Source organism: Bubalus bubalis, chromosome 9, assembly GCF_019923935.1.
Source record: "Bubalus bubalis isolate 160015118507 breed Murrah chromosome 9, NDDB_SH_1, whole genome shotgun sequence".
NCBI lineage: Eukaryota > Metazoa > Chordata > Mammalia > Artiodactyla > Bovidae > Bubalus > Bubalus bubalis.
Window position 1 is genome coordinate 94,499,157 of NC_059165.1, and position 23,123 is coordinate 94,522,279.

General features: G+C 61.0%; 3 protein-coding genes across 5 annotated transcripts; all 3 read right to left on the reverse strand.

Annotated features, from left to right (window-relative positions):
• Nucleotides 1-137: 137 nt before the first annotated feature.
• On the reverse strand, nucleotides 138-4,977 carry TGFBR3L (transforming growth factor beta receptor 3 like). The gene is given in 10 exon segments (XM_044948724.2): nucleotides 138-300; nucleotides 763-835; nucleotides 1,017-1,175; nucleotides 1,263-1,389; nucleotides 1,711-2,025; nucleotides 2,101-2,255; nucleotides 2,258-2,368; nucleotides 3,175-3,254; nucleotides 3,755-3,866; nucleotides 4,902-4,977. Coding segments are annotated over 9 exon segments (1,203 nt in total). The 3' UTR covers nucleotides 138-300; nucleotides 763-767.
• Nucleotides 3,669-13,826, reverse strand: MAP2K7 (mitogen-activated protein kinase kinase 7). Of its 2 annotated transcripts, XM_006046742.4 has the most exons (12): nucleotides 13,274-13,826; nucleotides 11,357-11,404; nucleotides 8,275-8,416; nucleotides 8,050-8,116; nucleotides 7,816-7,929; nucleotides 7,594-7,713; nucleotides 7,391-7,498; nucleotides 7,117-7,296; nucleotides 6,940-7,020; nucleotides 6,674-6,816; nucleotides 6,027-6,072; nucleotides 3,669-5,913 (listed from the first exon to the last, which is right to left on the reverse strand). In XM_006046742.4, the coding sequence occupies exons 1-12, from the start codon at nucleotides 13,395-13,397 to the stop codon at nucleotides 5,779-5,781; spliced, it is 1,308 nt and encodes a 435-aa protein (XP_006046804.1). In that variant the 5' UTR covers nucleotides 13,398-13,826; the 3' UTR covers nucleotides 3,669-5,778. The 2 variants fall into 2 exon arrangements, with proteins under 2 accessions (XP_006046804.1, XP_006046805.1); XM_006046743.4 differs by lacking the exon at nucleotides 11,357-11,404 and having other exon boundaries at nucleotides 13,274-13,813.
• A 1,184-nt stretch (nucleotides 13,827-15,010) lies between these two features.
• Nucleotides 15,011-22,995, reverse strand: LRRC8E (leucine rich repeat containing 8 VRAC subunit E). 2 transcript variants are annotated; one of them, XM_006046748.4, is made up of 3 exons: nucleotides 22,858-22,995; nucleotides 19,083-19,225; nucleotides 15,011-18,281 (listed from the first exon to the last, which is right to left on the reverse strand). In XM_006046748.4, exons 2-3 carry the CDS (start codon nucleotides 19,218-19,220, stop codon nucleotides 16,029-16,031), a joined length of 2,391 nt encoding a protein of 796 aa, XP_006046810.2. In that variant the 5' UTR covers nucleotides 19,221-19,225; nucleotides 22,858-22,995; the 3' UTR covers nucleotides 15,011-16,028. The 2 variants fall into 2 exon arrangements, with proteins under 2 accessions (XP_006046810.2, XP_006046809.2); XM_006046747.4 differs by lacking the exon at nucleotides 22,858-22,995 and adding an exon at nucleotides 19,471-20,187.
• Nucleotides 22,996-23,123: the final 128 nt, after the last annotated feature.

Here is a 23,123-nt window from a genome sequence, read left to right on the forward strand (position 1 = left end):
CCGGGGGCGGTATCTGCACACGTGTATAAGGGCGTGTGAGCCCCGTCTCAAAGCCCCACCCCTCCAATCTGAACCTCTTCCGGCCCGGAATCCCCACCCCCGCTCCACGCGCACGCGCGGACTTCAGAAAGCCGCAGTCCAGACCAGAAGTTTATTTTGGGCCCAGGTGGGAGGGTGGGAGAAGCAAGGAGGGCGGGGCGCAGCGATCGTAGTCTCATCGAGTATCGTAGTCCCCCGAGGCGGGCCTGATACGAGGCCGTGGCTGGTTTGTCTTCGGACCTTGCTGGGGGCGCGTCATCTCTGGAAAGAGGCGACTCAGGCTGAGTGGGGAGAGGACACTAAGGCTGGTCACCCTCTTCTCAACCCATCGCCGGCCGCCCCATCAGTCTGCATGGCTGGGTGAGAGTGGATGCTAAGTCTGAAACCCGAAATCTCTTTGCCTAGTGCTTGTGTGAGGTGTTGAGAACCTTTCTTATGACACTAAACCCGCAGTCGGCTACGGGTCACCCACTACCTGAGTTCGAATCCCAGTTCCACTAAATTTTTGTGACCTTTGGCAAGTCCATTTCAGAGAGTGCCTCATTTTCCTTCTAATATGGAGATTATAGTAGAAAGTTGTTACAAGGATTAATATGCGTTAATCATTTGGAACTCCGCCTGGCAGAAAGAACGGGCTATGATCATTATCATCCCCTCCCTCCTCCATCTGTGCTAAACGGCCCCACGTTACACTCCCCCTCCTTCCTGCGCCCTAACACTTACCTGCCTCACTGGGGCCTCCTGGGCGGGGGGCTGCTGGGCGAGACTCTCGGGGGCTGACCGGGGAGTTGGGGCACTGGAGAAGAGAGGAAGCTGAGAAATAGGGGTTGCCGTGCGCAGGGCCGGAGCTAGGGCGACCCCTGGAGGCTGCTGCGGGCGTAGCGGAGGCCGGTCTAGGGATGTTCAGGGCTGAGCAGGCCGACGCGCTGGAATAGACTGGGGGCCAGGCGGAGATCCCGGAGGGTGGAGATTGGTACCTGAGTGCGCGCACACGAGGCTGAGGCCGGCGGCCACAGCGGCGCCCAGCACGAAAGCGGCCAACACTAGCGCTACCACCGGCGCGGGCTCCAGGGCCTCCGGGGCCGGCGCGGGAGACTCGGGGCGCACAGCTCTGCCGGGGAAGCCCTTGGGTAGCCCTGTGAGAAGTACAACGCTAAGACTGGGATCAGGCCTCAAATGTCCTCCCCACCCCTCTTCTGGACCCCAGAGATCCCCCCGCTCACTGGGGGGCAGCCGTGGCACGGTCACCACGATGGGCTGCGTCAGTGTGTGCAGGTGGGGGCTGTCAGCACCCAGGCTCTCATCGCTGCCACTGCCGGCACCTGCGCACGCCTCATCCTGAGGCAGACACTGCAAGGAGAGGGGGCAGAAGAGACGGGAATGTCAGGGGCCGGACTCCACGGACTGGGCCGCAGACAGATCTAAGTGTCTAGCACTCTGTTGCAACCAGGGATCGCATCACTAGAACCCTGGAAATCTGGCCCCTTCGGACGTCTCTGCCCCCAACCCCAGCCTGAGACCCAGTACCTACTCCCAGTTTCGAGATACCACCGCCCCCAGGTCCAAAAGCGCCCAGATGCCCAAACCCTAAGGAGTTTGTCCCTCGGATGTCAGAGGCACTCGCCCGACCCCTGATGGGCCCGGGAGCCCTGCGCTCCTGCGCCCGCGCACCGGCCACAGTGGAGGCAGCGTCAAAGGCGCAGGCGTCCAGCGGGCTTGGCGGAGGCGGCGGCGGCGGCAGCGACTCAATTGGCAGTGCAGGAACTGCACAGAGGCGTTGAAGACAGGGCGCAGGCGGAAGCTGAAACGCGCAGGACCGGCGGCACCGAGGAGCGGCCGCGGTGGCGGGAAGGTGACCGAGGAGTCGGCGGAGCAGCCCCCGCGCAGCAGCGCCAGGGCGGGGCCCAGGGCCGGGCGCGAGGACGGTGTTACGGAGCAGCGGTGCAGGGCCAGGCCCCAGCGTGGGGAGGGACGGGCCAGGGCCGCCTGGGGGGCGGGGTCGCCGTCAGGATCGGCAGCCCCCACCGGCCCTCACCCGGCCTCCATGCGTCCCGCGTCTACCTGCACAAACACGCGGCTGTCCGCTGGGACCTCGAGCGGCCCCGCACGGCGCGGGAAGACGTCCTCCGCGTCCGACAGCTCCAGATTGAAAAGGGGTCGGCGCAGCCAGGGCCCGGGCGCCGCAGAGAACGGGGGCTCTGGCGGGGAGAAAGGGCAGCACAGGACAGGGAGGACGCGCTGTCTCTTGGTCCCCCCAGCCAACCTCCCCGCCTCCCCTGCCTTCCTTGGAAGACGGATGCAGTTGTGGAGGATTCACCTGCGCTCGGCTCTGTGCCTCATGCCCTCAGCCATAAAGCTGCCGTGATGTACCCCCTGGAGACCCCCAGGACGTTCCAGCCCAGCCCCTGAGCCTGGACGCAAAGCTGCACCTTCCTGGGGAGGCGCCCCTTTTCCCAGACCCCGTCTTCTCCACCTGCAGTGGGCAAAGGATCCCTGGCGGGGAAGGGGAGCTGAGGGGCGCCTGGCAGTGGATGGTCTGGTTGAGCGCAAAGGTCCTTCCCTACCCCCACCCACCCAGGACCAGGGACTGCTTTGGGGTCATAGCAGGGCCAGCCGTCTAAGGGGGACGATGCTGACCCCACCCTTTCCTTTCTACGAGTTGGGGAGAACAGCAAGGTGGTCTTCCTCCAGCCGTTTCTGCACCATGGAAGCCCAGCCTGGCCACCAGGGTCTGGGGCTTTTCCCCATGTCTGGTTCCTTACTTCTGGACTGAGGGCAACACCAGCAAAGGGAATAGGCAATGGGGAGCCCCTACTGGGGTGTGTGATCACCCTGCTACCCCCATCTGCCTTCAGGAGGCACTCAACTGTGTTCTCAAAGGATGTTGTCTAAACGCGCACCGTGCCTAAGATCATTTGTGCAGACCACGCCCCTCCCACAGCCCTTGGCCTCACCATGGCTGCTGGGGACTTTGAAGTTGGGGATCCAAGACAACCTGGAATGGAGGGTGGGGGAGACCCCACCTTCCACCCACCCACTCCCATTCCCCCAGGCAGGGTAGATGAGAGGCTGCATTGAGATAAGGCAGCACAGGAATGGGGGTGTGCTGGGCCATGTCCCCTTGCCTGTACATACCAGCTGGCTCGCTGGGCAAAGTGGTGGTCCCCGGGAGCAGGGCCAGGAGCAGGAGCACAGTGCCCAGCATGCTGGCCTGGCTGAGGTGACAGCGTACAGGGCTGGTGGCAGAGGCACCAGCCAGGCAGCACCCACACCCAGGAGGTGGGCAGGCGGCCCTGTCCTTGGCTGGGTGGCCACTTCCGGAGGCAAGGAGCGGGGGCGGCAGACTGTTGGGTCGACATCAGAGCTGGCGCCCAAGGCCTGCCAGGGATTAAGGGCTCTCCCACCGGACCTGTGGCTATCAGATTAGGGGGAGGTCCCACACACTGGCCATTAAATAGGCGGCAAGTCACTACAAACTACCCCTCCGGTCCCCAGCCCTGCCTCCCCTCACTACATGGGCCTCTTCCACTTAGATGGCCCCCAGCCCCCCACTTCCAAGGTCAGGCCTCAGGACCCCTTCCCCTTTTCCCATCTTGCTGCCAGGCTCAGGACACACACCACAGACTCAGTGGAAGAAAAGGGAGGGGTTTTATTCTCAAGCGTCTAAGGATTTACAAACGAGGGCATTTTGTTTTAAAAAGGGATGGGGCAATACTGGCGGCCTGAGAAGGGGTGGTGGGCCGATGGGCTAGGCCAGGCCGCCCCAGGCCCCTGGCTGCCCACTCTGCCCTCTGCCTGGTTGAGAGGGGGTGGCTGGTGGCTGGTGACTGGGGGGCGGGGGAAGAGAGACATGGGAGAGGGAGGAGGGAAGGAGAGGCTCCCATTTAACACTGAAGGGGAGGGGGGGACACGGGTGGACACTCACACACAAAACAGAAAATAAAGTTAAATAAAAGTTAAACCCAGGCAGCTGGCCTCAGGCCTGTGCGGGCCTTGGGGCTGGCCACGCAACCTTCCTGGCTACCCAGAAAGGCCCCTGGCAAGGGAGGGCGGAGGCCATGCCTACTGGCCCCACACCCTACCCCTATCCCCTCACAAAGGGGACTGGAGCAAGAAAAGGTGGCCACCCCCTGGGGCGGGGGACAAAGATGACTTTGAGTACTTTTTAAACATGCGGCGTTTTGGACTATCCTAGTAGTAACTAGATTCGGTGAGATAAATGGAGGTACAGTGATGCCTAGTCTAGATTGCTTCAGCTACATCCAGCGAGGTTCCTCACCTTTGGTGTTGGTTGATTTTTGTGGTTTTTCTGGGGTTTTGTTTTTTCCTTTTTTTTTTTTTTCCTGTTAACGTTATTTTGTTCTACTGTCCACTTGATTCGCATGCATCGCCAACAACAAGGAAACACAGTCCCTCCTGCTCTGGCTGCTTGCTGCCCAGGGCCCCATGGACGCCAGGGCCTCAGGGTGGGCTGGGGACTGGCCAGCTCCGGGTGAGTCGAGGGGCACTCGTGGGCCACTACGAGGGCGTGACTGCCTGCACACGCCCAGCCCTTGGCCTGCTCCCACCTCTGTCCCTGTCAACACATCCTCAAACCCCCGCATCCAATCCGTGCACCCTCATCCCTGCCTCCCGGGGCCCCATGGACCCCCTCCTGTCACCCGTTCCCTCCACCACCTCCCTGCCACACCAGCGCCGGCTGCCTTCCACCACGCCCCGCGCCTACTGTCCCTGAAGGCCACCCTGTGTGGCCACGGCCCCTTGGGCTTCCTCCATACCCCCTGAGGTCCTCCGCTCACCCCTGCAAGCTTGGCCAGTCTCCAGCCCTGAGGGAGGAGCAACCCCCTACCCCCAGAGCCCACCTTTGGGACTAGTCTCTCCCGGGTGGTAGCTTGAGCCCCCACGGCTCAGCCCCCAGCCCAGCCCCCCAGTACCCATAGGCGGTTCGGGGGGCTGCCGCCACAAGCAGCTAAACACGACTTTGGTAAAAGTTTCTGAAGGTACCAACAAAGCCCATGAGAACAAGCTCTTCTTCTCCCCCCACCCCCAAACACCCCACCAAGTACAATAAAATACAATAAACTCCAAAAAGGACCCCCTGAGATCAAAGAGAGAGAGAGAGAGACCAGCCCGGGTCTGGCTGCAGTCACAATGTCCAGCCCGCCTGCCGGGAGAAGGGCGCCCGCCAACTGGCTCATCACTGGCCAGAGACCTAAGTGGACCCAGGGGTCCCACCGGGGGTGGCAGGGCCTGGGCCAGGAGAGAGGCAGAGGCGGGGAGACGGGGAAAGCCAGAGAGGTAGAGAGGGAAGTGGCAGAGAGGGAGATGGAGCCAGGGTGCGTGTGTGCATGGAGGGGGCGGTGGGGACAGCGCGGTATGGGAGGGTGCAGGGAATGGCGGCTCTCTCCCGACCCCTGGGGGCCGCCCCAGCCCAGAGGTTACAACTGAATAAATAGCGAGACTGCTCGCGGCCTGCTGTCTTCCGTTCACAGTGTCTGTCGGGGGGGGACGTGTACGGCCGGCTGATCCCAGGACGGGAAAGGGCTGGGGCCTGGCAGGCCCATCTGTCCACGGCTGGTGGGCAGGGAGTCGGGGGTGGGTCGGCGCCCCCTACTATCTGTCCTCAGCCCTCGTCGGCCATCCGGGTCCCAGGGCTCCCCTGGTGGGCAGCTGGGGGACTGTGCAGGGAAGGGGGGGCCTGAGGCCACGTCCCCCAGCGGGCCGGCCGCCACCGTGCGGCTACCTGAAGAAGGGCAGGTGGTGCTGGCTCAGGACCCCGCTTGTCCTCGGTGACTCGGTCTTCGCCATGACATCCTTGAACCAGGACGCCACATCCACTTCCAGCGTCTCGTAGCGCTTGATGAAGCTGTGTTCCTGGGGGCCCAAGGGGGTGGGGCTCAGGACCAGGGTGTCTCTTCCCTGGCCACCTGGCCTCCAGTGGGGCAGGGGTTTTCGGATGGGGGCTGGGAGGGGTCCTGGGTACTCACAAGTAGCTTATTATACTTTGGTCTCTTCCTGTGATCTTTAGTAAGGCTAAAGAGAGAGAGAGAAAGGAGAGAAATGAGAGCCGGGAAGGGGCCTGGCTGCCCGCTCCGCTGAGTCAGGGCTGCTGGATCTGCAGGCCAGAGCCCATTTCCTGGCTCCCCCAAGCCTTGTGCTGACAGAGAGGCCAGGGTTGGCACTCAGGCTCCTTATCTCTGACAAAAGCCTGACACACACCGTGAGACGCCCATCGGAGAAGTAGGTAGGTGGGGGGATAGGTAGATGGGTGGGCTTCCCACCCACCCCCACCCAATTCCCCACCCCTCCACCCTCCCCCCGAAAAGCTCCTGTGTGGACACCCTGCTCAATGGTGTGGGACCCTCTGAGCTCTCAGCCCTGGGACACCTGTGCTCATTCACAGTTCCCTGGTGAAGGCCAAGGACCACCCTGCCAAATACCCCAGGGCTAGGGGTTCCCTGTGACTGAGTCTGGACGCAACTCTTAGCCCCTAGGGCTTGGGCTCTGGCTCCAGTCTGCAGCCTCCCACCCCCATCCCAGGGGGCCCTTCGCCCCACCCCAGTGGCCTAAGCTCAGGGTCACGTCTGACCTCGCCCTGCCTTCCAGACTGGAGGGCAGGGCTGGGGGTGCTCACCAGTCTTTGACGAAGGACTGGAAGTCCCCCGAGAAGCCCATGTGTCCGGGCAGGAGCGGGGGCTCCTCTTGGAGGACTTTGGTGAGGACCTCAAAGTCTGTCTTGCAGTTCTTGTAGGGGAACTGTCCTGTCGCCAGCTCCACCTGGGAGAGAAACGGGCAGGGCTGGGCCGGCCAGGGAGGACAGGGCCCTGCCCTTTCTGCTGCCACTGCCTGCCTCCGGGCCCCAAGAAAACCCAGCCTCCAAAAGCCGGGGCCCCAACTCACCAAGGAGATGCCCAGGCTCCACACATCGGCCCGGATGTCGTAGTCGGGCTTGGTGGGATCCGGGGGGTCGATGCGCTCAGGCTGCCAGTTGAGAGGTGGGAGAGGGTGATGGATGAGCCCTGGGGCCGGGGTGGGTGCACCACCCCTCCCACCGGCACCCCTGGGCCCCCTACTTACTGCCATGTAGGCGGCACAGCCCGCACTCCGCGTTTTGGCTTTGGAGTCGACCAGGCGGCCGCTGATGCCGAAGTCACAGAGCTTGATCTGGCCCCGCTCGTCCAGCAGGATGTTGGAGGGCTTGACGTCACGGTGGATCACGCCGTGCTTCTCCTTCAGGTAGTAGAGCGCCTTCACAATCTGCAGTGTGGGCAGCGGAGGACACCGATCGGTGACGTGGAGGCCGAGGCTGGGGGGCACCTGCCTGCCCACCTGCGCCCTCCAGGCCACTCACCGCCACCGTCATCTTGCCCAGGATCCGCTCGGGGATGGGGCCCTGCATCCGCTTCTTGAGCTTCTCCGCGCACGTGCCCATGAGCTCCATGGCGATGAAGACGTCCGTCTGCAGGGACAGCAGTGGCTGTACCCCTCTGCCCACCCGAGAGGCTCAGGGCCCGGGGGAGGAGATGGGGGGGTTGGGGGAAGCCCTCGTCTCACGTTGGTGATGAAAGTCCCGAAGCACTGCACAATGTAGGGGCAGTCGTGGCTCTTGAGCACCACGTCCAAATCCATGAGGATCCTCTTGTTCTCCTCCTTATTCCCCGAGCGCCGCATTTGCTGCACGGGACAGCCGAGGGCTCAGTGCTGAGCCTGGGGCGCAGGGCCGCCATGGGACATGGAGGGGGTTGCGCTCCCATGGGCAGGGCGGGGTGGGCTCACCTTGACAGCGATGACGTGCCCCGTCTTCCGGAAGCGCATCTTCCACACCTGGCCGCAAGTGCCGCTGCCCATCTCCCCCAGGTTCTCCAGGTCGTTGATCTCTGCCTGGTAGCGCTGGCAAAGAGAGTCAGGGCTGGGGATCCAGCGGGCCTCTGACCTCACCCCCGGCCCACATCTCCCAGCTGTGTCCTGCCCGCCTTCCCTGGGGCCGCCAAGGGAAGTGCGTTAGGTTACCTGGCCCCCGATGGTCAGGTAGCCCGTCTGTTTCATGATCTCCTGCAGCTTCTGGTCAATCTCGATGCTGAAAGGAGAGGGAGTGGGTGCCGGTGGAAGGGGGTCCTGACCAACGTGAGGTGACCCCAGTCCCCAACACGCAGGGGGTTCCACAGAGCTCACCAGCACCACCCTGAGGCTGGCCCTGCGCCCCCTGACCTCCCGACCATCCCCCAGGCGGCTCACCTCTCCATGCTGCGGGGTGTGAACAAGGTTGAAGGCAGCCCCAGCATGTGGCGGGGCCGGGCGGGGGGCGTGGGGTGCTGCGGGGAGCTCTCGGAGGACGGTGAGCGGCTGCCCCCATCGTTGGCCAGTGGGAGCTGCAGGGCTGGGGGGTGGTGAGAACCAGGGGTGGGGAGGGGGTTAGCTCCCGGCTGGCCCCAGCTGCAGGCCCTGGCGCCCCCATCCTTCCCTCCCCGGTATCCCTCAGGTGGGCCGGCACAGCCCCCAGCCCTGGCGGACAGGGAGTGCCCCGCTCCTAGACCACTCTTGGGGTGCTTTCTCCCAGCCCCCCTGACTGGGAAGGGCTTGCAGTGGGCTGGTGGGGGAAGGGTGGTCCCCAGAGGCTGAGGGTTCACCCAAGTATTCCCTGAGAGAGGAAGGAGGCCCTGACGCTGCTAGTGGATCTCAGGCAGGTAGTCTGCCCCTACCCTGGGGCCCCTTCCTCCCCACTCTACCCAGGAAGAGGCTCAGGGCCACCACCCCCACAAAGTGGCAACGCTGAACTGGGGAGAGAGTGGGTGAGGGACCCAGGCTTCTGGCTGCCTCGCCTGTTCTGTTTCAGGGTCAGGGAGGGCTGCCCTCTGGCCAGCAGACTCTGTGAGCCTCCGACCTGGCCTGCAGAGGTGGGGCCAATGCGGCCAGGGCAGGAGCCCAGGCTGGACCTGTGTCCTTCAGGTGAAGGGAGCCAGGTGACCCAGCCCCTCCAGGGGCCGGCAGGGCTCCAGGGACAGGGGCCAGGCCAGGTGGGGAGGTTGGTTCTTTCCAGAAGCCTGCATGCGGACAGCTTGGGCATGCTACAGGCAGGCAGGCAGGCAGCGGGCAGGCAGCGGGCAGCCCAGGACGGGCAGGCGGCGTTAGGGGACGGGGGGGGGGTGGGAGACAGACAGATGGGAGCTGAGACTTGGGGCCCAGCTGCCCAGAAGAGGCGCTGCAGAGACAGGCCGGAGAGGGGCTAGGGACAGGAGAGCAGGCCCCTGATGGACAGAAGCCTCCTGGCCAGGCAGGCCACAGGGTGGGAGCGGAGGCCAGAGTGGCCCTGGAAAAGATGGACGGCCCTCCAGAGAACCCGGGAACCTCAGAGACCCCGGCACTTGGCCTCCAGAAGGGAGCCCCTGGCTGGGGAGGCCGAAGGCTACAAGCAGCCCCCAGGTCCACCTCCCCTTGGAGAGAGGGCTGGGAGCTGGGCGGGGGGCGGAGCTTCTCCCCTGCAAGTTCTCCAGGCGCCTGGTAGCATGGGCCCAGTGGCCAATGGGTACAGACAGATGCAGTGTGGCTCTTAGCACCCAGGCACTTTTTGTGCCCTGCTGGCCTACGATCTTGGTCATAGCCAAAGCGAGGAGCAGACCTATGAGGCTGGCCTTCCAGTCCCAGGAGGGCATGGCGAGAGTGATGAAAGAGCTCCGGGAGCCCGAGGACGTGGCTGAGCCCAGTCCCCTCCACTGGCCCAGAGGCCTCTCCTCCGGTGCCCTCCCTGCTCTACCATGGTCAGAAGTCTGGTCCTAAACCCTCCCTCTCTGGCTGGACACTCTCCAGGGCTCCCAAAGACCCTCAAGCTCTTGGACCCTGGATCCCTGGCAGGCTCCCTGGGTGAGGACCACATCCCTCCCCTCCCCAGGCCTCTCTGTGCCCTGTCGCCCCCACCCCCCACCCCTCACACAGTCCACCGGGCCCTCTGAAGGCTCCCCCAGAGCCCGGGGCCAAGGCAGCTTGTGGGGGGAGAGAGGCTTCCAGCCGGTCCCACAAACTGAAGCACGGCAGGTGTTTAAGAGGGGCCGGTGCAGGATGGCTAAGGGGGGTAAGGCCGGGGGAGATATACAAAGGCCCTGAGAACAGAGATCACACAGGTGGTGCCGGGCCCACGGCAGGTCAGGAAGGCCAAATGAGAGCAAGAGACTGAAAGGGAGAGGGAAAAGAGGAGGATGAATGAGCAAGGATGAGGGAAGACACAGGGCGGTGGGGTGGAGCATGCAGCCTGCCAGGCTGTCAGTGAGCACACACACGTACACACACAGAGCATGGCACAAACCCACAAGCACGTGCAGACAACACGCCACGGGACCCCCAATAGAGCCAACTCTCCCTCATGTTCTTACACACACACACACACACGCCACAGGGCCCCCAACAGAGCCAACTCTCCCTCATGTTCTTACACACACACACACACACACACACACACATACACACACACACACACTTCCCAACGCAGTCCTATTCCACACACAAGGATCAATGAGGCCAGCCCGCCCCCACCCCCCACCTTCCCCACAGGCACATCTGGCTGCCTCTTGGGCCCTGGGGGGCTGTTTCCTCTACTTCCACTCCTGTACTCCTCCACCTCCCAGGAGACTTTGCTCAAATGCCACCTTCTCCCCAGGCTTCCCAACCATCGCGACCCCCCCCACCCCCCAACCCTGCAGAATCCATGACCCTGCTCCACTGGGCCTTTCCTCCAAGGCACGGGGCCTCTTCCACTTCTTCCTGCCCAGAGGACCCCCCCAGCCCCCAGGGCCTCCCATCCCCAGGGGAGCACCAGCCCCTGGAACAGATATGTTCAGTCCAGGCCTAGCACTGCTCAGCACAGGGTGGGGGGTGACATGGGTCCACTGAGCTGATGAAGTGGATCAGCAGGTAGGGAGCCCAACCTTCCCTCCCTCCACTCACATACATGCACATGCACACGCGCGCGCGCACACACACACACACACACATACACACACACGCCTGCAGGCACACGCACGGACACTCGGGACCCCCTCAGCAGGCGACAGACTCCTGGCGGGTGAGGGAGTCTGTTTCCTCCTGTGGGGAGTCCAAACCTGAGCCCGAGAGGAACAGAGGAGCGGGAGGTGACAGGATACAGAGGAATTGGCCGGGTGGGCCAGACATTGACCATGTGGTTGGAGAGAGTGAGGGTGGGATGGGGGATGCACACGCACACACGGAGCATGAGGGGGGTGGGGAGGAGGGATGGCATTCTGCGGCTGGGGCAGCGGTTAGGTCAATGGTGCAGAGATCCAAGCAGCGATGATAAAAAGGCTGGTACCTGCTCGTTGGGACGGGGCAGGAGCAGGGCTTAGAGTGATCACAATAACTGGATGGGGAAAAGGAAGAAAAAAAAAAAAAGAAAAACAACACCACGATAAATCACAACAGAAACAACTGATTTGTCCAAAAGAAAGGAAAATCAAATCATAACAAGGAGGAAGGGGGAGGCACGCGGCACCAAACTGCAGAGAACAACAGAGATGGGAGGGCTGAGAGGATGGGATGGAGCTGACAGACACAGGCGCCAGGAGGGGGCTCCCTGGGGCATGTTCTCCGTGGGCCTCCCTGTGCCTCCTGCCCATCTGGGACAGCCACCCCACCAGGCATCCCAGGCCCTGCCCAGGCCTGTCTCATCCACGCTGGGGCTGGAGGGGGAGCAGCACTGAAGAGCCTGGTGGGGACCCTCCAGTCCTGGCTGGGCTTCCTACCCCAGGCAGAGTCTAACACAGCACTGCTGCCTCAGGCTTCTTCCTGGGACCCTAGAGACCCCTCCCCACTCCAGTCAGGAACCCACACGGACCAAGGGCAGAAAAGGGAGGGTGGGGAGTGGACCGTACACGAGAATGGCGGGTGGCGAGAGAGAGGTGGGAGTACCCAGATGAGGAGATATCTTCCCCACCTCTCAAGATGACCGGACAGGGAGCTACATAAGCCACAAGACTCATATCGGAGAGGTTAACAAGAAGGGGAATTTGCTGGGTCAAGAGGGACACAGAAAGCACGTGTGGGAGGGGACTTCCCTGGTGGTCCAGTGGTTTATATATTCTGCACTTCCAATGCAGGCAGGGGGCACGGGTTCCATCCCTGGTTGTGGAACTAAGATCCTGGATACCACAGGAAGTGGCCAAAAAGTTATGTAAAGAAAAGAAAGCATGTGTGGGGAATGCTCTTCATCAGGTCAGTAGGAAGGGGGAAAATCTGACTCCCTGTGAGCTTCGAGGATATGGGGAAGGGTTCCGTAGGACGTTATGAGCAGACTAGATGTTGCATGGTGATCCCGGGCCAGGTGCGGGTGTTGAGGGGCAGCTCTTGACGCCAGAGGACAGGATTCCGGAGAGACAGGCACTGAGATCATGGGATCACAAAGTAGCGGTACGTGTACAGCCTGGGATGCCCAGGTAGCCTCAGACTGGTGTCCCTGGGCTGTGTGGAAGGGGGAGTCACTTGATTCAAGGTGACAACGTTGCCACGCTTGGAAGCTGCGTATTTATTTCTGCAGAATCCAGAAAGATGGTGGCAGTGAAACTAGTCCGAGGAGTATGAGGAGGGAGCCTGGCTTAGGTGGGTAAAAAGGTAGGTAGGAGGGAGCCTGCTGAACTAGTGACAAGATCCCAAAGCGGGAGAAGGGAGCACTAGACACAACCACAGGGGCAGTTATATATGGTCCAGCGACGGCAGGTGTCCCCAGGTCAGCTGCGCTTGTGTCATCTGCTGAACCCGGCTGACCAGGACCCAGGTGGCGGGGGAGGGGACCTCTTGACAGTCTCTGAGATGGCGACAGTGGAATCAGTTGGTGAAAAGGGATGTGTACACGTATACGGAGGAGCTGGATGTGGTCACGGTTGCATGGAGTAGGCGCACCAAGGCTTAGAGCAGGTGACAGAGGCTCCGAGGTTCCCGGTGATTGGGGGCGGGTCATCAGATGGAGGGCCTCGCCCTGGAGCCGGTAACTAGGTTCCCAGGCCCCATTAGGGGGAGCCCCGAGGCAGGGTGAGGACTGACGGGGAGCTCACGGGCCCCACGCCCCCCGGGTCACCGTGACCCTCTCCCCGCGGGCCGACAGCGGGGAGCCGGGCGGATAGGAGGAGGAGCAAGAGCGCCCCGGAAGCGGGGGCGGGGCCTGGCGGCGGGGGCGGGGCCTCCCGCGGCGCGCGCCCCGCCCCGCCCGCCCCCTCCCCCACGCCGCCGTGCTTACTGGGCCTGGGCCGCTGGGGGCTGATATCCAGGTTGAGGTCGATCCTCCGCCGGGCCTCGCGGTTCTCCTGCTTTAGCTTTGCTTCCAGGCGGGACAGCTTCTGCTCCAGGGAGGACGCCGCCATCTTCCCCGCCGCCGCCGCCGCCGCGCACCGCCCGGCCGCCCGTCAGTCCGGCAGACAAACACCGCACTGCGCCTGCGCTTGGATGACCCCGCCGAGCCGCCGTCTCGCTCTGCAAGGCGCATGCCCGGGGCGCGCACCCGCCCTTCCCGCGTGCGAACCTCCGCGCGTGCGTGCTTCATCCCAGGCGGAGGGAATGACGCCTCCTAGAGCTCGCGAGTAGCAGCGTACACATCCTCCCAGTGTGACGCGCATGTGCAAATCCCCGAGAGCTCCGGCAGGAGGCGCTGTTTGAAAACCCACTCACCATTCCGTTAAGAGCGGTGGGCGGAGAAAGCAGTACGCAGGCGTACAGAAGGTGAGACCGGAGCACTCGCGTGCCGTCTGCTGCGCATGCGCACTCCTGGCCTCTCGCCTTTTTTTTTTTTTTAAATTTCCTGCCGCTGTCCCCGGTGGTCGCCAGGCTGTATCCTCAGCCTCGTTCTTTCTCTTCCCGGCCGGCCCTAGCTGGCACCCACGCCTTCCAAAACTGCCTTTCTCATCTCGGACAGTGCTTCGTTACGGTCCCTGTAGTGCTTAATTGCTGCCTACTCACCATAATTAGCCACCTGTGGGAAGCCCTTTCCATTTCAGCGGGGTCAGGGTTGGCCACGAGGACTTGAAGGATGGGCGGGGTAGGGTTTGGGCCACTGTCTGGACGGTGAGAATCTAGCGGCGTGATCCCTGCCCTCAGCGACGTGGGGCCAAGGTCAAGGATAGAGAGTTCCAAGTCAGATTGGCTGTGGGAAATTTGAACGCATCCCTCATCTGTTTAGCTCCTGGACAATGCAGAAGTTAGGACCTGGGGGTTGGTTCCTCCACCTGGTGCCTTCACCACCTACACATTTTCTTCAGCTGGCCTGAAGAGTGCTGGGAAAATGTCCCCATCTGGAACCCTGGGGCGCCCAGGTGAGCAGCTTGCTTCTGCTCTCTGGTGCCTGGAGGAGGCTCACATGTTGGAGACACCATGGAGGTGGTGAATCCCAGGAGGTCAGGGTTGGGCAGGCTGTGCCAAGGCCCTGCCCACTCTAGCACGAGAAAACTGATTGGTGTTGAAGGTTTCTGATGACTCTCCTGGTGACAACTTACAGGTGAAGCAGATCCAAAACTGTGGAGCCATGAGAATAACGGAATGTAAAGCATAGGCACTTCTACAGGAAAAGGCTATGTAGACAACCACCTGATGTCTCCTGGTTAACTAAGGTCTCTCTCTGCCTCTGCTCCCAGGGAAGAGGCTTATAGCCTTGATTCTGGAACCTGACTGTTGCCACTTGCCTGTACTTGGTCTGGTGAAATAGAAGCCTTAGACAACGGCAGGAGTGGACACAAGGGATCAAACTTATTCTCAGACTTCCCTGATGGCCCAGTGGTTAAGAATCCACCTGCCAAAGCAGGGGACATGGGTTCGATTCCTGTCTGGGGAGATTCCACATGCCACGGAGCCACTAAGCCCTTGTGCCGCAACTCCTGAGCCTGTGCTCTGCAAAAGAGAAGTGACCACAATGAGAAACCCATGCACCACAGCTAGAGAAAGCCTGAGTGCAACGAGGAAGGCCCAGCTCAGCCAAAAATATATATATAGTTCTCATAGTGTTATTTATTAAGCACCCACTGATAAACACTCCCTCACATAGGGAACATTGAAAGACAAAGTCTCAGCCTACAGAAAAATGTACCTCCCCTGCAGGTGTTCCAATCCTTAGCACATCCATGAATATCCCCCTGGGGGGTCTGGGAGAATGTTGATTGCTTGAAGTTGTCTGCAGAGCTTTTAACTTATGTGAACACAAGCATTTTCCTGAGGAAGGAGGTGCCCAGCTTTCATCAGATTTCTCAAAGCATCTAGAGATCTAAAACCAAGTTCAGAATCCCTGCTCTCAACACCCAGATATCTACTCTGTAGGTCAGCATTTCCCAACATTCAGGCCTGGGGGGATGATCCAAATCAGAATTACCTGGGGTGATTCTGTTTACCAGCAAGTTCCTGGCCTCCAGCCAACGTCCTGAGTCAGCCTTTCAAGGGTGGGGCCTGGAATGTTTTGTTTTGGAGATGTTGATTTCAGCCAAATATGAGAACCATTGCTTTCTGAGTTCAGGTGTCCATAGCAAGCAACTTATAAATAGGGGATTAATATCAAAATTGGCGGGGGAGGTTGGTCCCTTGTGTCTGTGTCCCCTTGTTGGGAGAAAACCCCAGATGTAAGCTGTTTTGGTCAGGGGAGAGGGTTGAAATCCCACTAGGATGAGCCTCCCCCACCCCACCCCCCCATATGCGGTACTGTGGCTGCTGTCTGGGGGACGGCAGCATCTCTGGCCCAGGGCTAGGGGCAGGTCAGCCAAGCCAAAAACACAGGTGTGGTTTTGGTCTGAGAGTCTTCTGACTGAGTTAATCTCTCCAGGATGTTCCACCCCAAATCCACAGCCTCCCAGACAAACCAGTCCCAGGATCTTGCCTGGGCTCCATCAACCTGACATGTCTGTTCCTTGTCTCCTGGCTGGGGCCCACTTGGCCACCTCCCTCAAAGATAATGGTAGAGATTCCGGGGCGGTAGCATCCAGGAGGCGTTGACCTCAACCTGTCCTCCCTCCCCGGCTTCACTCCGCCTCCATCCGGTCCCGTACCTCGGCCGGCAGCCCATCATAAAGGGTGTCCTCCACCAGGAGCCCCGACTTCTTGAGCCCCCCACAGTTGCCGAGCTCTTCCGGCAGTGCTTCCAGCCGGTTGCCCTTGAGCTCCAGGCGGCTGAGGGCTCTGAGGGCCCCCACCTGGGGCGCAAGCTGGCTCAGGTGGTTGTAACCTAGGAGCAGCGTCCGCAGCTTGCGGCAGAAGAAGAGCTCATCGGGTAGAAACTCCAGGGCATTGTAGGAGAGAGCCAAGTGCTGAAGATTCTGCAGGAGACCCAGCTCGGCTGGCAGGGAATGCAGCCCATTGTGCGAGACGTCCAGCAGGCGGAGGCTGGAGCACATGCCGAGCTGGGTGGGCAGCGTCTCCAGCTTGTTGTGGCTCAGATAGAGCTGCTCGAGGCCCCGGAGCTTCCGCACATGCTCGGGGACATAGGCAATCTGGTTGTGCCACAGTCGAAGTGTGAGCAGCTTGCGGCAGTGCTGGAAGCTGAGGATCTCCTCGATGGAACGCAGGTGGTTGTCCCGGAGGTCGAGCTCCTGCAGCGCGCCTAGGCTGAAGATGGCGTGGGGGATGCGCTCCAGTCCGCAGGCCACCAGCTCCAGCTCCCGCAGCGCTGCCAGCTTCTTGAGGCTGTTCAGTGCCAACAGACGTGCCCCGTCGTTGTGCAGGCTGAGCCGCTGCAGGTGGCCGGCCACATCAGTCACACTGGCGGGAACCTTGCCAGCGTTGCTCCGCAGAGACAGCACCTTCAGCTGCTTCAGCTCCCGGAGGCTCTCGAGGGTGGCCGCCCGGGCCAGCTCTGGGGGGAAGAGCCCCTCTAGATGCAGCTCCTCCAGACCGCGCAGCCCAAACACCCAGAGGGGCACCTCCCGCAGCTCCTCGCACTTGATTCGGATGACCTTCAGGCGGTCCCGAAGGAAGATCTGCGAGGAGAACGGAAGCCTGGCGGGCGAGTGGAGCAGGCTCAGCTCCTGCAAGTGCACCAGCTGCGAGAGGCCCGGGGGGAAGGTGATGTCGCTGATGGCCTCCAGCCGCAGCGCCTCCACCTCGCTGAGCTCGAAGACTGTGTCCGGCAGCCCCGGGAGCATGCAGAGGGCCAGTTCCAGCCGGCCCCGGGCGTTCCGCTGCAGCTTCTGTCGCAGCTTCTCGGCAGTCCACTCGTGGTTGAGGTTGAGCTGCTTCAGGCGGCTCTCGCTGACCTCAGAGAGGAAGACAGCAAAGCGCTTGGAGTAGAGCGAGTCGTACTGGTCGATGAGGTGCAGCATAAAGGCGAAGTCGTTCTTGACATCGGGGATGTCGCCCATGCCGGTTTCCTCCCGCACTGACCGGAAGGAGTACTCCTTGAGGGGCCGGTGGAAGAGCCAGTAGAGGGTATAGAGACAGGTGATCCCGTAGACGCACACAAAGGAGATGTAGCAGAAAGCCAGCTTGGAGAAGAGGTGGGCCTTGGTGTGGTTGCAGCAGAAGCTGGCGTAGCCTGTCACCTCTGAGGTCTCCACCCTGCAGGCCACCAGGAAGCTGATCTTTCCCACGTAGACCAGGTTGTAGACCAGGATGGCCAAGAATTTGCAGACCTTGAGCACCGTCTGCCGGATGTACATGGTGTACAGGATGTCGCCCTCCTCCACGTGCACGCGGAATTTCTTGACCTTTTCAAACAGGGCTTTGGCCTGCTCTCCCTCCTTCTTGTCCAGCAGGGTGACAGCTGGGGGCTCTGTCACCACCTTCTCGGGCTCTGGCAATACCTTCTCCTTCTCGCCCTCCCCTGCCTTCCCCGGCCCTGAAGCTGTGGTCACGGTCACTGTCGCCCGCCCAGCTGTGGTGGCAGCAGGGCCCTTGTGGTTCTCCCCGGAGACCTCAGACAGCGCCCGAGTAGTCCATGGTGAGTCAAAACACTTGCCCAGGATGGAGATGAAGTGCTCGATCTTGGAGCTGGTGCCGGGGAATTTGAACCAGAAGCTGGTGCAGACCATGAAGATGAGCGTGTGGATGACAACCAAGTAGGGAAAGTACTTGGCATACCAGTGGAGGGCCGTCTCGTAGCAGAGCTGGTTGATGAAGCTGTACTGCTGTAGGTCCAGGTTGTTCTTGAGGCCGCTCAACTCCCGAAGGTCTCCCATGGGCTCTGAGACTCCCCGTGGCAGCAGCTGTTGGCATGGGGCTTCAGATAAATTCTCCCGGGGTTCATGACTGGGCAGACAGATGATCTTGTCCTGCGTCACCTGGGGATGGGGGAGAGGGTATGAAAGAGGATGAAGGATCTGGGGCGGCCTGGGAAGTTATAGGGAGAGGAAGCAGGCTGCAAGCAGGAGAGGTCTGTGTTGATCCCCAGCTGTCCTCAGCTGGCTGTAACTTTGGAAGAGTCACTAAACCTCTGAGTATGGGACTTTGTCTGGAAATAAAAGAGCTGGGTTGATTTGTGTTCCTCGAAAATATGTTAAAGACCTAGGGACTTCCCTGCTGGCCCAGTGGCTAAGACTGGGCACTCCCAACGCAGGAGGCCTGGGTTTGATCCCAGGTCAGGGAACTAGATCCCACATGCCACACCTAAGGGTTCATGCTCCAACTTAAAAAAAAAAAAAGATCTTCCAGGCTGCAAGTAAAAATGCCACATGAGGCAACTAAGAACTGGTGCAGGCAAATAAATATTAAACAAACAAAAAAGATGTTTAAGTCCTAAGCCCCAATACCTGACCTGTGATTGATGCCTTATCTGGAAATAGTGTTTGCAGAGCAGATGTAATCAAGTTAAGATGGAGAAATTTGGACACACACACTCAAACTGAGGGAAAATGCTGTGAAGATACAGGGAGAATGTCCTCTATCAACCAAGGAATGCCTGAGGCCACCAGAGTCTAGCCAAGAGGCGCAGCCTTCGCAAGAAACCAGCCCTGTCAACACTTTGATTTCGAATGTCCAGTCTCTAGAACTATGATAGGATAAAGGAAGACTTCCGGAATCTCCCAGACCCCGCCCCTGGGAGGCCACGCCCCATCCAGGCCACACCCCGCCCCGCCCCTTACCTGGAGGGTGCAGCCGAAGACCCCGATCATGAGCATGGCCACGGTGAGGTACTCGGCCAGCACGTCCCACCAAGGTTTGAGCACCTTGAAGGCGGGTTGCTGCTCCGTGAACTGCTTGAACTCCGCCACCGGAATCATCCTTCCTATGAGGAGAGCAGGAAGCGGAGGGTGCAGAAAGAGACCCTCAGGAAAGGTTGCCTTGTGAGCCAGGCCCCCAGAAGAGCCAGAAACACGCCTCTGCTCCCCGTATCCGCGTTCCGCCCCGCCGAACTCCGGCAGAACCCACAGCTGTGCGCTCCCTTCCCCTCCCCCGCCCCCTAGACCTCACCTCCCTCCTGGAGCCAAGCGACTAAGACTGAACGCTTGGCTTAAGGTGGTAAGTACTTACTGCTCGGTAAGTCCTCACCACCTCTGTTCCCAGGGACCCCTGCCCCGATGGGGCTGGGCTTGCCCACTCAGAGTTCAGGAGGGGCATTCCACGAGGCCGCTGCTCCACCACTCGTCGGTGTGGCCTTCTCCCCGAGCCCAGGCATCTCCTCCCACCCTTGACGCCAGTCCCAAACACTTCGCTCTGCTTCCTTGACTCCAGACACCCGGTACCCAGGCGGCCAGCCCCGGATCCCTCCGTCACTGGACCACAGAGAGTCCCGAGACTCGGGACTTCCGGGGCGTGGACCCCCACCCCCTTCAGGGGCGCTCCGGGCACCACCTCCAACCTCCAACCGGAAAAGCCGGCTGGAGCCTGGCTCTGGTTACGGGCCCCAGGGGCAGGGAGTGGCGGAGCTGAAGGCTTGGCGGCCCTGGGGGGTGGGGGGTGGCAGTGACGAGGACACCTGGGTTTCTGGTGGGGCCAGTGTTTAGGATCTGCTGCGGAAAACCGATACCCGAAAGGCAAGAGCTGAGGGGCAAAGAACCAGGAAATGGAAAACTCACAGGGAGAGAGCCAGGGTGACACCTACGACTACAACGTCTAGGACTGGGCTGGGCTGCCAGGCTCCTGGGCGGCTAGCCTACTCTGTCTGTCCCTGGGTTTCATTTTAGACCAAGGTATCATTATTCTAGATACAGACAGCCAGGCGCAAGTCACTCGGGGGCGTGGATCACAAGCTGGTACAGCACCCTCCCAGACAGGCAGCCCTGGAGCCTCTCTTCCCAGGTCTAGAAGAGGAAAGAAAGGGAGGCAGCAAGGCCCCCACTGTCTCCGAGGGGGCTCCTAGGCCGGTCCATCCCCCCTCCCCAGCACCCATACTCCCCAATATAAAGCCCCTGTTTCTCATCCTTCTCACGCTTCCCAGATGGCAAGTGGTCAAGAACCCGCTTGCCGATGTAGGAGATGCAAGAGACGTGGGTTTGATCCCTGAGTGGGGAAGATCCCCTGGAGGAGGAAACGGCTACCCACTTCATTATTCTTGCCTGGAGAATCCCATGGACAGTGGAGCCTGGGGGGCTATAGTCCATGGGGTCGCAAAGAATCGGACATGACTGAGCACGGACGCCTGTTTCTCATGTAGGTTTCCTGGGCCCTGTGGTCCTCATCCTCATAGCTTGTCACTGGCTGGGCAAGGAAGGGAGACGTCTGGGTCATCGGATCATCCTCCAGTCTCCCACCCATCTCCTGGGGGGGCAGGGCCTGGCCTCTGTCCCACACCTCAGCCAATCGCTCTGATACCTCCGTGCCTCCCTCTTTGGTCCCCATAACCCTGGAAGGCCTTCCATTACTACTGAATGAGGACAAGGTGGAAGTGGGCGGGGCTATAGGATGCAGGCCCCGCCCAGCAGGCTCAAGTCAGGGCAGTCCGCCACACCCCTTAATCCCACCAGGGATGGCACGCAAGGGACACACCTGCCTACACCCGGTCTCCAGGGGCCCCTGACTCAGGCCCTGACTCACCCAGCACCAGGCACACACAAGGGGGTACAGAGAACACAGGATCCCTCTCCCAGTGACCCAGCCCTTGTGCTCAGTTTCACAACCTGTCCTCAACAACAAGCCTAGTAAAGGTGCCCCCCCCATCCCCACCCCCACCCCCACCCCCCAGTGCATCACAGGCTTCAGACACCAGGGAATCTGATAGAAACACACCCAGGGCAACTCCACAGCCCCCAGGGGCCCAGCCACCAAGTGGGACAACCCTGGGGGCATTCTAGTGTGTACATACCAGTGCACGTGTGTACAAGCTGAAGGGAGACTCAGGACCAGAGACACAGCCATACACTCTCTCTCTTCCAGTTCTGGCCACCCACTATTCTCCCTGCCCTGGCCACCTGCCCCTGCATGGGACACTGCTTCAATTAAGAATGGTGACTCTTAGCAGAAATGCCACACAGACAGGCAGGGAGGATCAACTTCCTGCCCCCGAGGCCCTGCCACCCTTCAGGACACATCTCACAATTGTGGAAGCTCTGCCATTGGCCATCCCAGACCCACAATCAAAAGCAAGAAGGCAGAGACACCCAGGGTCCCCAACGGATGGGTCAGAGGCTCCCACGGAGCAAGGTGTATACACAGCAGCCCCAAAGGCAGACATGGGGTTATCATTATCTGTCTCCATGACTCAATCTTGATTGTTTGGAACCTGCCATTAAGTTTCCCCAGACACAAGACTGGCCCCCCTTTGTCTGAACCAGGCTGGTGGGAGGGCTAGGGGGGAAAGCATCATGAGGGTGCGGGGACAGAGAACTTAAGGCCACCAAATGCTTTCAGTGTCTTGTTTGATCCCAACTCCGGGAGCATGGATGTGGAGACCCTTATTTCCCAGACTTGGGGAAGTGAAATAACTCATTCAAGGTGTCCCAGCTTGTGACAAGCAGCATTTGAGGGAGACCCCCTGAGTCTTGTCCGTCTGATCACAGGCACTCTGTTCCAGGTTGAGCAAGAACATCTCACTGAGATGAAGCATCTTTGCCAGGGAGCCTCAGAAGGGGGCTCCTTCCAATAGAGAAGAGATGGCAGGAGGATGGCTGCTCTGCCTACCAGGCTAAGTTGTCTTTGTCAGCCTCTGAATGGGAAATTGCCCCCTAGGTAGCCTTAGCTCCGCCTACCCATGCCTCACCCTTGCTTCTCTCTCAGGCCTCCCCCAAGCCCCCACCTTGCCTCTAAACACTGGCAGCGGGTGCCCCTGATCCCCCCACCCCCGATTTCCACCCACCGCCCAAGCTAAGCGGCAAAGAAGAAAGAGTGACAGTTGTCAGCCCCGAAACAGGCCTTGGAGGGCACTCGGTTTAACCTTTGACTTCTACAGGAGGGAGAAATTATGGTCGGGGGTGGGGGGAGCAGTAGCAGCAGAGCCAGTTCTGGGCCTTAGGCCTGGGGAGTCCCAACCTAGTATTTTTTCAAGCTGCCTTTCCAGAACTGGGGGTTCTGGGAAGTCTTTAGGTTCAAGGGATCCGGAAGGGACAGCCTGGGGAGGCCCCCACGTGTTAGGGCTCTGGGAGGTGAGGGACTCTTTGGGATGAGCTGTCACTGGCAAGAGGAGAGGAGAACAAGGTATCAAGATGCCCAGGGTGGACCCTAGCTGTTCGATCTTCACTCTGTCCTTGGTCAGGCCTGCCGGGCTCCCTGGATAGACGCCCTTGGGCTGGCCAGGGCCGGGCCTCTCTCTGCACCGCCCCCTCTCACCACCCCCCGCCCCCACCCCCCAACCCCCAGCTCCTTCTGTGCCCCAGACGGCTTTGGGCTCAGGTCGCAGGGCCAGCCGCACCTCGGGCGGTCCTCCTGTGGGCCAGGTCCTCACCCCGCCACCCGGTCCCCAAGCGCGGAGAGCCACCTACTCACCTCACGGGCCAGACGCTGTTTCCAACTCCTGTGTCCCGGGGAGCTGAGCGGCCGGGACTCCCGCGGAGTTCGCGGGCCGGACTGGGTGAGTCAGGGCGGGCGGGACCGGAGCCGCGGGCTGCCCCGCCCCGCCCCGCCCACCAGCCGTCTCGGTCCCGCCTCCCTTCGGACACTCCCGGACTCCCGGTACCGCCGGAGAGCCGGAGGTAGGCGATTCTAAGCCTGGAGTCCCCGGGAAGGGGAGGAGCTCGTCGGAGGAGCAGGAA